The sequence below is a fragment of the Stegodyphus dumicola genome, chromosome 3, assembly GCF_044657685.1.
Source record: "Stegodyphus dumicola isolate Sdum_Otavi_A_Nest chromosome 3, ASM4465768v1".
Classification (NCBI taxonomy): domain Eukaryota; kingdom Metazoa; phylum Arthropoda; class Arachnida; order Araneae; family Eresidae; genus Stegodyphus; species Stegodyphus dumicola.
In genome coordinates, this window is record NC_140770.1 from 165,176,211 (window position 1) to 165,192,998 (window position 16,788).

The window sequence follows — 16,788 nt, forward strand, 5'->3', positions numbered from 1 at the left end:
ACATAGAACCATATACAATACAAGACCACAACCGCATACACCCAAAAAATAAATAAATAAATAAATAAAATAATATATATATATATATATATGTGTGTGTGTGTAAATTACTGAGTATATGTATTAAAAACACAAATTAAACAGTATTTATTAATTTAACTATCATAATTTATTACAGGATTAATTATTTTACTATCATAATTTATTACTAGTTAAATAATGTTAATATACGTAACACAATGAGGCACACTGTTATTTATATAAGCTCATAGTTCTAAAAATTCATTTAAGGCGGTGAAGAATAAACCATCCCTTACATATGGACATTTAACAGATAGCAAAGAACAGTATGAGAAAAAATCGGTGAGGTTTAATATTATTTAAAGGCGAAACTATATTCAAGCGATCTAGAAAGAAAAGAGAATCCAGAAGATCCGAGAGGGAAATAGCGCGATGCCCAAATTATCCCCCTCATCCCCAAATTTTCCCTCTCTCGAGATGTAAGTGTTGTCAGACGTGAACTGATAACGCTGGCGTCTGTTTCGATTTGATACACAAAGGAAGCCACAAGCAATGGCAATTTCAAGTATTTTTTAATGCTTTAAACTAATGAAAAATTAAGATTTATTGATTTAAAGGCACTTATTTATAGAAATTTGATTTAGTTTAGATGAAAGAAAAGTACTTATCTTAAAATTCCAGGCTTTTGGAGTATATCCTTACATTGTCCGCTGTTTTATTCTCGTCAACATCGGAGCCGAAATTCATTGGAATGATATAGGTTTTGTAGGGGAAAAATAAACATTTTTTAAAGAAATTTAATTGATAATCACCAAGAGGAAAGGAAAAATTTTCACTTTTTTACGGAGCGCAGCGATCGTGCTGCCGCTTGCCTCGGTGATCACACACTCTCCCAAAAAGGGAAAAATAGAGGCTTATTATGGTAGATAAGGCTACGGTTGTCATTCGATGACGTACTTCCTCAGCCATGATACTTTTAATGCTAATTTAGCAATATAACAGAACCAAATTAGCAATCAGTTACCAAACAAATCTTAATACCACTTTTCCGCATATTTATTATTTTTATCCGTAACTCCTATTCCTCACATGATATTTACTAATGAAATGTCGCCCACATCCTTAAAGGAGCCAAGTTGGCGCCATCAAGGCTGTTCTCCGAAGGCCGTTCTCTCTTCTTGTTATAGCAGAAAATAGGTGTGTGTGTGTGTGTGAACATGGCAAAGCCTCGAGGGCTATCTGCCTAAGAGGAGGGATGCCTTCGTGGAGGACTTTCTAAGGGAAACTGGCTCGTATACACGTTACACATGGGGAAAACCACGAAAACGCCCATGCAGCCAGCCCGTTCGCGTTATAGCAGAAAAATCTGTTTTTTTTTTTTTTTTTTTTTTTTTTTTTTTTTTAATGAATAATTGCTGTCATACTTTGATATAGATGGTCGTGAAAAAATTCTACTGCATACGCTAAAAACTGTAAAAAGCTGTTTGTAGTAGTTTCTCGCTCCCTCCCACTGGGTATTTTTTCCGCGGGATTTCTTTTTAAGAGTGTGGCACCATATTTTCGCTCATGGTAAACATTTGTGGTTTCAAGGTTGCATCTGAGAGTGTGAAATGTCTTAGAGAGGCAAGTAAAGTTCTGACCAAAAAAAAAAAAAAAAATATATATATATATATATATATATATATATACAATATATATATATATATATATATATACAAAATCTATAACTGTAGAAATAATGTTTTTTGTTAAATGCAAACAGAGCATTTTAATAACGCTATGTTTCGATATTTGAACAAAAGAGAGACATATAGACACTGTAATCCCAAATTTTTCACCATGATGATGAAAATAGAATATATACGTTATTCTTCGTTCAGATGTAAGTCTTATTATTCTTCCTTAGGCCTTGATTCTTCTGCATCTCAAAAAGATATTAAATCTGCATATTACGCTTTATCTTTCAAGTTTCATCCTGATAAAAACAAAGGTAGTGCAGAATCAGTTGAAAAATTCAGAGAAATATCAGAAGCCTATGAAACATTGAGTAACCCAGAGAAAAAGAAAGTATATGATGAAAATTTAAATTCCTATCCACGATCAGAATATAATCCTGATTTTCAGAGGAGTACTTTCGGTAAATCTAATTTTCGAAGTTATAGGCCTCCGTTCACTGGCAGAACTAATGAGTTCAATTATGATGAACATTTCAGACAACATTATGAGGAATATATGAGAAAAAGAGAAGCTGAACACGAATATTTCAGACGTAGATGGGAAGCGGAATTTTATCGTCGTTATCCTGATGCGCGTACCTATTACAGAGAAGGATATGCGCGGCAAAAGAATAATGAAGAATCGCACCCCAATCGTCGCGTTGGATGGAATTTTGTGTTATTTTTTGCAGTTTGGGTGCCAGTTGTAATATTTCAGTTAATAAATGACTTAGCTAATATGAAAAAATCGAAAATAGAATTTTCACCTGTTTATTACAAAGTAAATGGTGAAAATGAAACTACCTCAGAAAAGAAAGAAATGTAAAATGTTTGAATTATGTCTTGAGTTATTGATAAAAAAAAATCCTTTGTAAAAGTTATTATGTATAAATTTTAGTTTATGAAAATCAATGGCTCCTAATTCAGAAGAATTACATTTTTGAACCATTTCGTATTTCACATATAGAATGTTACAGTTTTTATGATGAAAAGAAATGATGGCGAAATTACTTAAAGAATTTGTATATTATTCTAAATAATTTAGCTTATTTAAGTTTATATTGTAAAATATTATAATTGTTAACATTTATAGTTTTAAATTATACATATCGAGAAATAGTCTTAAACATATACATCCAAGCAGTGCATATTTATGTATGACATAATTTTTTTTAATAGTTTAGCATTTGTTTTTGTAATTAATGAATTTTAAACTACCAAATATATTAGTGCTCATAATTTTATTATTAAAAAATATATACTTTAATAATTAAAATATCGTATCTAAAAAAGAAAATTTGGTGAAAGTGCAGAACCGCCTACTGTTTGGCACGTTTTTAAGAATTGCACATACTCGGTATCCATGTACACATTGACCTATTTTCACTTAAAAAAACATCCCAGAATTGCACAAAAATGGCTTGTGTACTCCCTCGACTTTATCCTTGTACACATCGACCTATTTTCACTTAAAAAGTCTAAAGAAAATTGACAAAAATCCAATTCTTGCTTTTGTATAAAGCGCCAAATAAGTCAATGATTCTGCACTTTAGCCGAAAATTTATATGCTGTGGTAAAAGAATACTCATTAAAAATTAAATCATTAATTTTTATTTAAGTAAATATAATCATTGTAATTTTACATCTTCATAGTTAAAGTGTGGAGTGCTAAAAAAATTTTAGTTAGATAGCATCATGATTATATACATGAAGTGTTGTAGATAAGGTTAAGCAGATATAAAGGCTGTATAACTGATTAAAGCATTTATTGCATTCAGAATTGTAAGTACAATATATATTGATATCATTATTATGTACATCCTAAAAAGAATCACAGTATGATTTGTTGATTGTGAAAAGTTCTCTGATACACTTGAGCAGTTGGTGTGTATTTAATTATGGCAAAGCACACTAGGGTTATCTGCCTAAGGGAAGGGATGCCTTCGTGGAGGACTTTCTAAGAGAAACTGGCTCGTATACACGTTACACATGGGCAAAACACCCATGCAGCCAGCTTGTTCATGGGATTTGGACCGAACTACCAGTGTTCAGCGACTTTACCGCTCGGCCGCTGGTGGGCCCTTGAGCAGTTGTAAACATTTGAAGAATGTTAGCAATAACATCTATTTTCACTTGGTCATTATAAAAGATTCTGAGAGTCTGGTATTAGTTAGTTAGGCATTAAGAAAAAAATATTTTTAATGGCAGCAATTAGCAAATTTTTACCAAAAGATCTTCATTTATTCAGGTTATCAATAGAACTGTTGTGTTATCATTGGCAGCCATTTCTTCAAAAGAGAGTCAACTTGCTGGACTGCAGAATCCCCAAATAGAACGTTTTTATTCATCCCTTATATTTATTAGGCATTTTGTAAAGAATTTTCTTCCTCCGTTACATGTGTCTTCATGGTATATTGGAAGCATATCTGGCTGACATCAGAAATGACCAGAGTTTGAAAGGTATGCCGATCCTGCTCTGATATAAACCTGATGACTCTTCAAGTGGTGCCTGAGCTAAAGTGTGGTGGATGATAATTCATCAGGATTTGACAAATGGGTCCTTTCTACCACACTCATTGTTTTTTTAAATGGGAAAGAATATAAAGAATTTTCAGTGCTTCTTTATTATAGCAGTCACCAAGATTGAATCACTAATCAACCGAGATATCTTGCCACATGTTACATCTCAGTTGATTAGCGATTCAGTTATGGGGGTCACTATAATGAGGAAATACCAAATTGTTTCTTTCCTTAGCACATGCCTTTATGGTCCAACTGGAAACATATCCGCTTAGCATTAGGAGGTCTGAAGTTCGAATCCTAGCCAGGTGGTACTTCTAATTTTTCATGCTCTAAAATAAACACAATATTAGTCATAAATTTAAAGAGTTTATTCAATATCTGCTTTAAAAAGTAATAAAGCTGAGACAGAATGTTAGAATTTAAAACTAACGGATTATTATTCTTCATTTTAAGGGAGAATATACGCAGAGACTGTCAAAAAACGTATTTTATTGTCTGGTTCAACTGTGAATCACGATTAGGATATAATGTAGAAGAAGCACATGAAGGCTATTTGCTTAAGTAACTATCACAGCTCTGGCTGAGAGTCACATATCCCTCTTTCAAATGCGATCACCTGTAGTTTGAAATTTGCCTATATAAATTTCTCTATCCGTTCATCTTTCAGACAAAAGAAAATTAAATTAAAAACAGAAATTAAGCTGGCACAAATCTTAGATAAAGTAAATGAATGGAAAAAATGTGCTAGCTTCAGATTGGAAGGTTACTATAGTTAAAGCTGTCATTGTTGGTGTCTCATATTTTACTTTACAGTTATCTGATTAGAAAATATTTTACCTACTAGGGAACATTTTAGCCTCATGGTGACATGTTTGAACATTAAAGAATTTTTTTTTCCTATTTCGGCTTTTATACGAGTTTTCAATATTGGGTACATTTTTTTAAAGGAAAAATGCACTTTCTGCTTATATTTGGAAATATACAGTACTTTTTAAAATTTTCAGAACCCAGGCATAGAAGAAAATATATGATTATTTTCTATCAGGCTCTTATCTTTTGTCAAAATATTTATATTTGAAAGTTAAGCTTTCTTCAACGTGTTCATATCCCACAGTATTTTCAAAAATGGTTCTATTTAAAATTCTTTGGATGATTTAATTTCGGTGTTTATTTCGGAGGACCCAACACAGCTGGAATAGAAAACAAAAATTCTTTCAAAACCCTTGTTATAGACCTGAAAAGTTGTCTAAAACATAGCTACAAAAAATGATTATTTGATTCTGTTTTCTGATCTCACAAAAACAACTTCATGACTGTGTAGAGCAGAACTAATAAAATTCATGTGAATTATATTTTATAGGCTATGTCGTATTTTCTAAGACATATCTTGAAGTGAGACTGACAATCCAGGATATCAGTTCACTTTACTGTAGTTTGCAATATTTATTGAAACCTCTTGAGTAGCAAGTGAAACAAAGAACAAAGCTAGCAAGTGCTAAATGCACCAACACAGAAATTACTCCTTTAATCCTGAAGGTAATAAATATTGCACACAAATTACTTCATTAATCCTAAAGGTAATAAATATTACATGGTATATAAAATGAAAAACATACTAAAGATAGACATGGTGCAAAATATAAGCATATGAAAGTAATAAAAGAATTTTTATTGTCCAAGTTATTTTTATCTGACATTGGTTTGGGTTGAACAAGACATTTCTTCATCTCAACCTGTATTGTAGATCTATTCTATCAATCAAGCATATCCTTGAAAACTTCTGAGAAAACAGTTATTAAAATTTAACTTATGATAATTTAAAACATACTTTTAGGGAATCTGTTAGTGATAAGTAAGTTGCTTCCATTTTTTTATTTCCACATTTAACTGCAATCAAATCTTTTAATGTATGTAATAAAATGTAACATAAGCATATATTAACATGTTCGCTGCCATCTAAGAGAATATTCATAGTTAGCAAACTCGGTTTACTTACCACTTATAATATGTTATTGATCGCCATACCTAAATCACCAGATACAAGTATTGCTGTAGCAAATACACGATATGTTTAGGTATTTCCCATACAGGAAGAAACTAAATAAAACACATGGCAAACTGAAATGGATTATTCATTTTTCAAAACATAGATGCAATAAATGTTTGGAACTTACATCCATTTATTGTAGGGAGGTTGATATTTACTTGGGAAATCTTATAAATAGTCTGCTCAAATCCTTGTTCTTTCTCTTATAAAACTAACGGAAAATAATGTATTGCATCTGCAGGAGTTTTGTGTGACTCCACAGAATAGTGAGTATTATTTATCTTGTTTATAGTTGGCACAGGAAGCAAAAATGTTATATCTTATGCCAATTACATTGTGTGCTGCTAAAAGTAAACTGTCGTTATACAATTAAGTAATAAAACAGCAGTAAATAATTTAAAAGCAGAAAACACAGACAGGACCTTGGCATGTGTGAACAGTTTCAGCTTTTGCAGTAAACATATTAAACACTAGATTAATAATTTTTTAATTATTCATGCAAATTTCTATAACTGGCAAACAATACCACAAGGAATTCTTCAAAGTCATTTTTGACTGTCCTTTGTATACCACAGTCAAAAGTCTTTAATCCGGAATGATCTATAATCCGGACCTCAAAGCTACAAACTTTCTGCGCATGCGCATAATACGTTAACGCATGCGTGTTTGATGTATAACGGATGGTATAAGCTAAGCTAAAATTATCTATTTCAGTTAATGTTGCAGATTGCGTTGTTTCTTAATCTTCTAATTGGATCCGGCTTATTATTTTTTGCAGACTATTAGAGCAGTTTTATAAAAGTAAGCTTGAACTTTCGATTATGTCAAAAAAGAATTTCCGATTCTGGAGCTGCCAAAGGATATACAAAGCGAAAGCATGTTTCGATGTCCATCAAACAAAAAGTGGGATTGCTGCAAAAAATGGATAAAGGTATGAAGAAAGTGACAGAGAGGTGATTTGTTTCTCTACCCATTCTGAAATCTGTTTATCAATTTCATGCTGCTCTGTGGAAGGGGGGAGGGAAATGTTGCGGGAGGGACGTAGCTGCACGCTATGAACTGGAAGTTGATCTGTCAGCACTATCCTCATCTTCAGAGCAGATGTTTTTATTTTATTCGGCTTATAATTCCTTACTAAATGCAGTATTTCATCTCGATGTACTCCGTCTTTGATATGATTTAAATCAAATTTTTCATCATTATAAATATCCTGAATACAAATCAAATAGTTTTCTGGTTGCAATTTTCTAATTTCGACTATGCGTAATGTATGCTTTACACATGCGCGCGTTGAAAGAAATGTTTAATAAAGTAAACAAATAAATATGAAGTTTTTTTTTGTAAATTTTGATACCCTTTAGATCATAATTGCTCTTTATTCAATAAATTACGATTTCATATTTTTAATTTTATAATTTCTGCATGCCATCTTACCAGATTTAAACTGATGATCTATAATCTGGAATCGCCGAAGTCCGGATTAAAGACTTTTGACTGTATATAAAAAGTGTTTGCACAGCAAAGCTAAAAGCAAGTAGCTCTTGCTAAGTAGTGAAACAGAAGTTTTGCACTTTTTGCTATTTTATTAATAACGGTTCTTTATGTAAGCAATAAAGTGACAGATATTTTTACATTCATTTTGAATTTTATTTCCTTAAAACATCTTTTATAAATAAGTTTTCTATTTTTTAATTTTTTTATTATAGTACATACTAGGTAAACACTTTTTTCTTACATTAATCAGTGATTTAAGCTACAAAACATTAGTAGTTCACCTCACATTCTATTACCAGCATCTGGACAGCAAATGTAAATGTAAATATGGTTCAACTTGCCTAAGAAAGTGTTCTATGAAACATATCACAATAGAACCCTCAAACCAGACAGTCTTTCTGAGTATTTTTGTAATCAGATAAACCAAGAGTTCTTCTTCTTCTTATTTTTTTTTTATTTTATTATTATTATTTTTTAATTCTGTACTACATAAATAAGATTGGAAAGTATATGCCCATCATCTATCAATATATGTGTTAAATGGACAACATTTTGCATTCATTTAAAATTTTTTCTATAAAAATTGTATCACCAAAATAATGTAATGTACCATCTGTGGTACATGTACCATAGTTTGAGAAACCCTGAGATAAACCAATGCAGATATTAAAAATATACTTAAAATAAATTTGGTTTTTAAATGTTCTGCTTTTGTTCATTTGTTTGAAGCTGTGACTTTTTAAACTTTTTGTGCTTATGCAAATATTCTAAAAATGAAAAGATCGATTCCCTTGACATTAAATACTTGCTATGCCTACAGAAATAACAAACTGAGTGCTGTTCAATAAAAAGAATGTGCAGAGGCAGCGCCAAACAGGTGATACGGACTTAAAAACTGTACAGAAAAGCGCCAATTGGCGAAACAGTAAACCCGTTTGTAAGGCTCCTATCAGAGATTCTTTGGCTCCTATATACCATGCTGAATCATCACTAGCGGCTCAAAACAGGTATGGCTGTGAGCGGCTCCTTACGGAAGGCCTGTTATGCGCATGCTCACGGACATAGTGAAATGTATTTATTTTCAAATGATCATTGGGCTACTACATTTGGCTATTATGCGCCACTTGGCGTTGTTTCTATCAATTATCGGAAAATTCGAATATGAGAGTGGTTCCTTTTTCACTTTATCTATAAATAATATTTTTCACATATATGATAACTGTTTTAAATGCTGAAAATGAAAGATCTTCTATTTAGACAGAGTTCTTTGCGAACAATGAAAACTGAACAGTTAAATATTAAAATTCTTTCCGTGAAAACATTCACGTTCAGCTTCCGAGCCATCACTAGGCAGAAGAGACATTTTTCGAATATTATGATAGTGCTTCTGAGAACAAAATAAGAAAAATTCCTGTCATAAAAATAAATATTTTGGGTGCTAGTTTCCCTAAGAAAGGTCCTCCATGGAAGCATCCCTTCCCTTAGGCAGATAGTCCATATGAAGTTAACCTAACCTGAAAGTAATAATTTTATTATGGATTGATTTCAAGACATCTTTAACAAACTAAAAAAAAAAAAAAAAAAAAAAAAAAACCTACAAATTTCAGAATTTTTTCTCTAATAACCATATTTATTTAGTTTTGGAATAATTATTTGAGTATTTTCCATTCATATATAACTTTAATGCTCATGTAGATTACAAAAAAATATTTTCCTAAATTTTAAAATGTTCTATGGGAATCAAAGCTATTACATTTAAAGAGGTTTGCTAGTTTAATTGAGAATGATGAAATGTGTGCTAGCTACCTAACAGAAGGAATATCTTCACTGAGAACTAACAGATTAGGATTATTTGGATTATGTAAAAGTATTTTACAGATATCTGCCTTAAGGAGGAATGCCTCATGACCAACAATAGAAACTTCCACAGAAGCCCTAGGGTTATATCAGAATCTCCTTCTAAACAAACCTTCCAACTTCATGATTGAAATTCATCGTTGCATAATATAGTAAAATTAACTTTCTTACATCAGATTTCAACCGCTTTATATACCTATTATGCAGTCATTTTATTTCTATCGTTATATTATTTATGCCCCATTTTTAGAGAATTTTAAAAATGCAAATTAAAAAAAAATAATAATGAAATAGTGGCAATACATGTTTACTGACTTTCGTAAATGTTTCTCTTATGTAGTGTGATTAATTGAGTATGACGTACTTCTTCATTTATGCTTTCATCACCTATAAATTTAGATTTTAGAAATATTAAATGTTTAAACATTATTTGTAATAAGATGTTCTTAAACGAGTTTTGTAGTTCTTAAACAAGTTTTGTGATTTCATAAAGTAAGAAAATTGCACAAATAAAAAATTAATTTTTATTTTACTAAAAAATCATATAGTATATCATATAGTAATCATCTATAAAAATTTCATATAGTATTTTAACACTTGAAAAATAAGGAAATGTAAGAACTCAATAACAAGTTTTAAAGTACATAATAAATTACAAAAAGGGAAAAAAGAAAATTATCTTGCAGTTTCAGATACAAAAATTTTATCATAAAATGTTTTTACTTGATTTTCAGCTACACCGCATACTAATAATAGTAGCAAGTAATAAATTTCTTCAGTTTCATTTTCAAATAAACTGACTTAAATCAAACATCTGAATGTTAGACACATAATTTGAAAAGATTCTCTCTCTCTCTCTTTTTTTTTTTTTTTTTTTTTGCATATAACCATAACTTGATTTTTAATGCTGAGAACAAGCATAAAAGATCTAAATTATATATCCTAACTTGTTATACGATTACACTTAGATAAAGCAAACTTTGTAATACTAAAGACATAGTTTTTAAGGTTTGAAATAATTTTCAAAGCAAAAACTTCAAACATCCAACTTCTAACACAAATGCGAAACACTTTATATTAGCTCTACATACAAGAGTAATAAATAATTACCTAGGTTTGAAATATTTTTTCATGAATATAAATAAACAGGTATTTAATGTTCTGATGTCATTTTCAGGAACAACATGCATGAATAGATTCACATAAACTCTACATTAAATAATAGCTACATTATTTGAAAGAGTATTAATGCTATTAGTCAATATCCAAAACACTTTCTTCAAAATTAGAAAAACTCCATATATTAGAATCAAACTTGTGATTAAATTCACATCAATTATGCATTTGGACATGGTAGATACAATCTGAAAAGGGCCTAATTGATTTAAGTGAATAACCGCAGCCTTGTGTCAAATGATATAAAAACCCTTTACATTGAAATTTTGTCAGAATCACACAACATTTTTTATAATAATTCTATTTACATCAGAGTTCCATTATTACCTACATTTGAAATTACCAACATATTTATAAATAAGGAGGATAACGGTTCATATACGCCGAATCTTGAACACACTAATTTAAAGAACCTTAATGCCATTAACGAATTTCCAAAAAATTTTCTTCAATACAGCAAAAAATCATGAAACACTCAGATCAAAGCAGAATCAAATTTGTGACTGAATTCACATAAATCATGCATTTGAACATGGCACATACAATTTGAAAAGAAATGACATTGTTTCGACTGCTATAAAGGCCCTTATATCCAGATTTTACTCGAATCATGAAACATTTTTCAAAAGTTATTATTACTTGTATTAGAAATATACCTTCATGAATATAAATAAGCAAGCAATCATTTTTTTTTTTTTTTTTTTTTTTTTACTTCACTCTAAGAAACATCATGTAAATAAATAAATTTTTATTAACAAACATTTTAAACTATAAATATACTACTTTGAGGGATTTTTAATTCTATAAAGTTATAACAAAAACACTCTTTTTCAGTAGCGAAAAGCATTTTAAACACCACGATTTTACAATAATTATATATATGATTAAGTTGACATTAACTAATTATTTTAAATTAGACATAAACTTTTGAAAAGGGCCTTATGACTTAAGTAAATAATTGCAGTATGTATTTTTATAGATACAAAGGACTTAAGTAACTAGATTTTCATTTAAAAATACGGTACAATTCCGTTATAGGGACCGCAAAAAATCACCAAAACTATTGTTGATGCCAAAATAATTATGGTAACCTTAACTCAAGAAAAGCATAATAATAAAAAAATAACTATCTAAGATTATTATTTTAATTTAGATGGAAGTTTACTTTCATATAATACAGTTTATTATTATAATTTAATATAAACAAACCGCTAATTGTAACTGTAAGAAAGCATTATTGTAACTATCTAAGATTATTAATTTAAGTTGATGGAAGGTTAACTTCATATATTACACTTTTTTGTTAATTTAATTTATTAAAAAAAAAAGGGTTAAAAATAAGTGAAATTAAACGGGAGGCATAAAATTTTTAAGATCCTGCAACATCGCAGAAAAAATTTCAGTTTTTTTTTTTTTTTTTTTTTGTGCAAATGTCTATACATAAACTCAGACAAATAAGAATTGAAATGTGCCCCGATGGTGTTTATTATGCCATTTAGCACTGCCCGACAGTCGCTGTATTGTTTGCGTATGGTCCCCGTTTCGGGGTCCACAAAATTCTAGTTGTGGTTCACAGTAAAATGTTCAATGCTGACATATCGCAGTTCATCCAACTTATATGATTTCTAGCAGTCAGTATACATAATGCTTCCTTCTGTGACATTTTCCTTTATGATGTTCGAACATCAGTGGCCGAGCGATAAAGTCGCTGAACACTGGTAGTTCGGTCTGAGGTTTGAATCCCGCAAACGGGCTGGCTGTATAGACAATTTAATGGTTTTCTCTATGTGTAATGTGTATACAAGCCAGTTTCCCTTAGAAAGTCCTCCACGTAGGCCTCTCTTCCCTTAGGGAGATAGCCCTCGAGGCTTTGCTCTAATCACATAAACCAAACCAAACCTTTATGATGTTCCATAAGGTTTTCACCGATCGATCTGGAATAGCGACTAAAACATTCTTTTGATTCTCTGCACAATCCACCGAAAACCCATTGTGGCAGAAGAAGACGTCCAATGTTATTCTTGCTTCTACTGAAAAGGCTTTTGTCTGCTTCATAATTTTTTCCACATCCGCCGAATTTCAACTTAGGCTGAGAAATTAAAGCTATGGCACACACCTCACGCATATCTTCCAGTCTACAGTTGTATTGTGGTTCATCTTCAGTTGGAGTTCACAAAATTAGATAAAAAAAAATAGATGTCATCTCCTGATACCAAAAATAGGTGAGCCTGCCTATCAGTTATAAGGAAGGGGATTTTCGTTCCTTCGATCCAATATCTGACTTCTTAATCCTTTCTTCAGAATACAGGTTCATTCCTGCACCTCCATTTCGCTATTGAGTTACCACTAAAGCATAATTTCATCTCGTGGTTTTTCGATCATAATATTCTATAATGAATGATGTCTTTTCTTTGTAAAAATTATATTGCAGACATTTTGTCATTGGGCAATTCCCAAATTGTTAGATCCATATCATTATCAAAAAAGAATAAAAAAAATAAACCAGTATTCCAATGGCGACTTACAAATATCCCCCCCCCCAACGGCGGGCCTTCGGCTTGGTCACAACTAAGGCCAGGTGGTGGTCACTTTATTATGGAGGCACCTAATAAACCAATAGGGGTGTGCGGAAAAATCTATGAAGGAACCAGCAGTTATAACCATGCCTTCTCCGGAATTCGAGCCTAGGCCTTGTCGTATCGCAGTCAGCTTCCCTAATAAATATATCGTGTGGGCGATGACTTACAAATATAGAACTATTTAAATTTACGTGGTGTGAAATCGACGCTTTCGTTAGATTTTGCACATATATTTTTGCTGCAATTTGCTACGTCCCCTATAATGGAATTATACCACAAAATAGTACTTTTATTTGAATCGTGATGTTTTATACGATAAATAACACCAAGATTGAAAAATTCTTAAGCATACAAGTCTTGCACAATGAAAATATTTAAATTACCTTTGCAAACCTAACTTAACATACTATGTCACTTTATGTTTCTCTTTATATAAGTAATGTACAATTTTCATTATTTATAATATAATAAATTATGTTGATTTAGGGCCACTTTAACCCTGCAAGAAGTATAAATGTATACTTAAAACAAACAGTTTAAGAAATTGTGATTTTAAACATAGCATTAAGAAAATATCATCCAAATATAAAAAAAGTTGCTTTTTACTGATTCTTGAATTTTTTCAGTTTCGTTTCCTCATTTCTTTCAAGTGAATTTGAAGGAATGTTTTGTACATAATTGTTCAAACATATATTTAGAAATCCTAACGACACTCATGTTTATTATCTTGTACAGCAAATTACATTCACAGCATCTTTTATTAATACGTACATACTATATTACAAAAATAACTGAGATGAGCCTCAGTTATTTTTGTAAGAAGCTGATGGTGTAGATGAAATGCTTTTCGTACTTTTCAGATATAATAGTCTGGAAAAGTAAATATGCAACTGATATCAATGCCACCATATTTTCTGCTGGGTCTTTGAAACCTCCCAAATTTTACAGTATCAATATATACATAATTTGTTTCCACTAATGTTCCATTTTTTCCGCCAAGATGCAGAAATCTATGCAAGCACTTTAGTTAGTTTCAATATTACTTGCACAATAAACAGCAATTGTATGTGAAAACTTCTGCAACAGTGTCTGAAACTGCAACCAATTTCACCGACCATTGGAAATAATTTCATTGATTAATACTTTTATGAACTTCTTTTACATCTGAAACTTCTGTAATAAACTGTTTTAGAGAGATGTATCGATAGGAATTAGAATGAAGCTGAAGAATAGACTTCAATTAAATTTTTTTTCTTTTATATTCCAGGATTTGCTGTACTGAAATATAGTAACTGCCTTCAGACATCTGATGAAAATCTGTACTCAAATTTGTGAGTTTGAAATTTACACGTTAAAATTAATTTTGACCTAATTACTAAAAGTTCTTAATTCTATCGATGATAGCATATATAGTGTGAAAAAGAGCAAAAAATATTTCCTTGGGTAAACATTTGAAATGACTTTTTATATTATCGTTGTTATTAATTTGAATGATAACACCTACGCTAATTCAAATGAAACGCGAAACGCTGGCGAGAAATTACAATATGTTTACCATCATTTGTTGGCGATAAAAAGAAACGGCGCATGCGCAGTTCGTTCAAAAGATTTTCTCATAGGGAGCCGTTCACAGCCATCCCTGTTTTGAGCCGCTAGTCTGAATCATCAGGCATTCGCGCTCCCAAGTGGGAGATTTAATGGCGGCTGTGTAGTTACGGTGCAACAATTTTTTGTGTTTTTTGTGTAAAATGGGCGGATGTACAGCTATTAATTGTTCAAATCATTCACGGAAAGGTCATACATTGGTAAAATTTCCTAAAAATGAAGAAAGAAGAAAAATATGGGTAAATAATTGCCGAAGAGACAATTGGAAACCTGGTCCAGGCGCTGAACTTTGCTTAGTAAGTATAATGTTAATTACGCCTTCATTTAGAGTTTATATCTTCTCTGATGTTTATAATGTGCAAGTAAAGTGAAATTCTTCTGTACAATAACCTGAGTATCTGCTAATTTCTGTAATAATAGCTATAATTAAATTAGTCTAGGGTTAATGTACCCGTCGCCAAACATCGCCAATGTAGATGTTTTGAATGTGGAAAAGAAATTTCTCTTCTAATATAAAGCGCGGATTTTGTTTTCCTGTGCTAATTGTGGAATTTATACTAATGTAACATGAAAATCATTAGCATATTGAAATTTATTAAAAAATAAATAATAATTTGGAAAGTCAATATAAAATATGAATGTTTGCTAAAGATATATGTAACATTATACTATAGTTGCAATATCGTTGGAATGATATATAATTTTTTTCTTTATTTTATAATCACTATTGTTAAAAAGTTAGATGAGTTGTTTATGCACGGTGCCCACTACTGTTTCTTGGTTAAAATAACTTCCAGAATTTTGACATCTGAAGTCAATAGAATAAATTGAATAGTGTGAGACAAAATATATATAATCTGACTTCAATAATTGCAAGGATTGTGCAAGTTTATTTATAATCACAGTATTATACAATTTGGCAATGGAGTAAAGATTTAGAAATGAATGCAGAACATTCAAATTAGTATTTTCTTGTTTCTAATATATAGAAATATAGTCTATTTTCCAGTATAAAAGTTTTACTTAAAAGTATGGGAAAGCAGATTTGTTTCATGCATGATCTTTATAATACTGGTATGAAATGAATGAATTTTAATCTGTAAACAATTTTTTGTTAATATTGAAATGCGTTTCTTTGGGTACATTTTTAGGCACTTGTGGATCATGTCAGACAACATGCAATAGAAAAAAGATGTCCGTGTGCATAAATTTTCCCATTGTGTTCCTTCATTTTATCTAAATTTCAAGGATAATTCTTTTCATTTTTATATGGCATGTTATCAGTATAAAGGCTAGTGAAAATAAATTGGTATGTGTATCTGTTTTTGAAGTGTAATGCTTAAATAAAAAGATGGTGTGTGTTTCTTCATTTAAACAAAATTTCAAGGATAGTATTTTTCAGTGTTGTACTGTTTGTTATTTCTCAATGTAAAGGGTAACGAGGGGAAAAAAAACTGGTATGGTATATCTGTTTTTTAAGCATGATAATTTTACTTATTTCTTTAGTGATGCATATATATAGAGAGAAGGTGTTTGGTCCAACTGAAATTATAATAAATCTAATTTTACTAGATCTCTCCCTCCCCTCAGGTGTAGAAAATTTTCAAGTGCAGAAAGTTTATTTGCAGAATTAATTCATTTCTGATAAACTTATTATCATTATTTTTTATATAACATGTTATTAAGTTACACATTTAACTACTGTGTAATAAAATTGTATTTAGGGCAAAAAATTAACTATAATTTTGCATCTGGTGACTAATATCATATG

At 30.7% G+C, this 16,788-nt stretch overlaps 1 protein-coding gene and 1 long non-coding RNA gene across 2 annotated transcripts; both read left to right on the forward strand.

Moving 5' to 3' along the window:
- Positions 1 to 1,627: 1,627 nt before the first annotated feature.
- LOC146998180 (uncharacterized) lies at positions 1,628 to 2,644 on the forward strand. The gene has a single exon (XM_085813576.1). It carries the CDS (start codon positions 1,774 to 1,776, stop codon positions 2,560 to 2,562), a length of 789 nt encoding a protein of 262 aa, XP_085669702.1. The 5' UTR covers positions 1,628 to 1,773; the 3' UTR covers positions 2,563 to 2,644.
- A 12,424-nt stretch (positions 2,645 to 15,068) lies between these two features.
- LOC146998181 (uncharacterized) lies at positions 15,069 to 16,297 on the forward strand. The gene is made up of 2 exons (XR_015040354.1): positions 15,069 to 15,313; positions 16,169 to 16,297. It is a non-coding gene; the product is annotated as an uncharacterized LOC146998181 (long non-coding RNA).
- Positions 16,298 to 16,788: the final 491 nt, after the last annotated feature.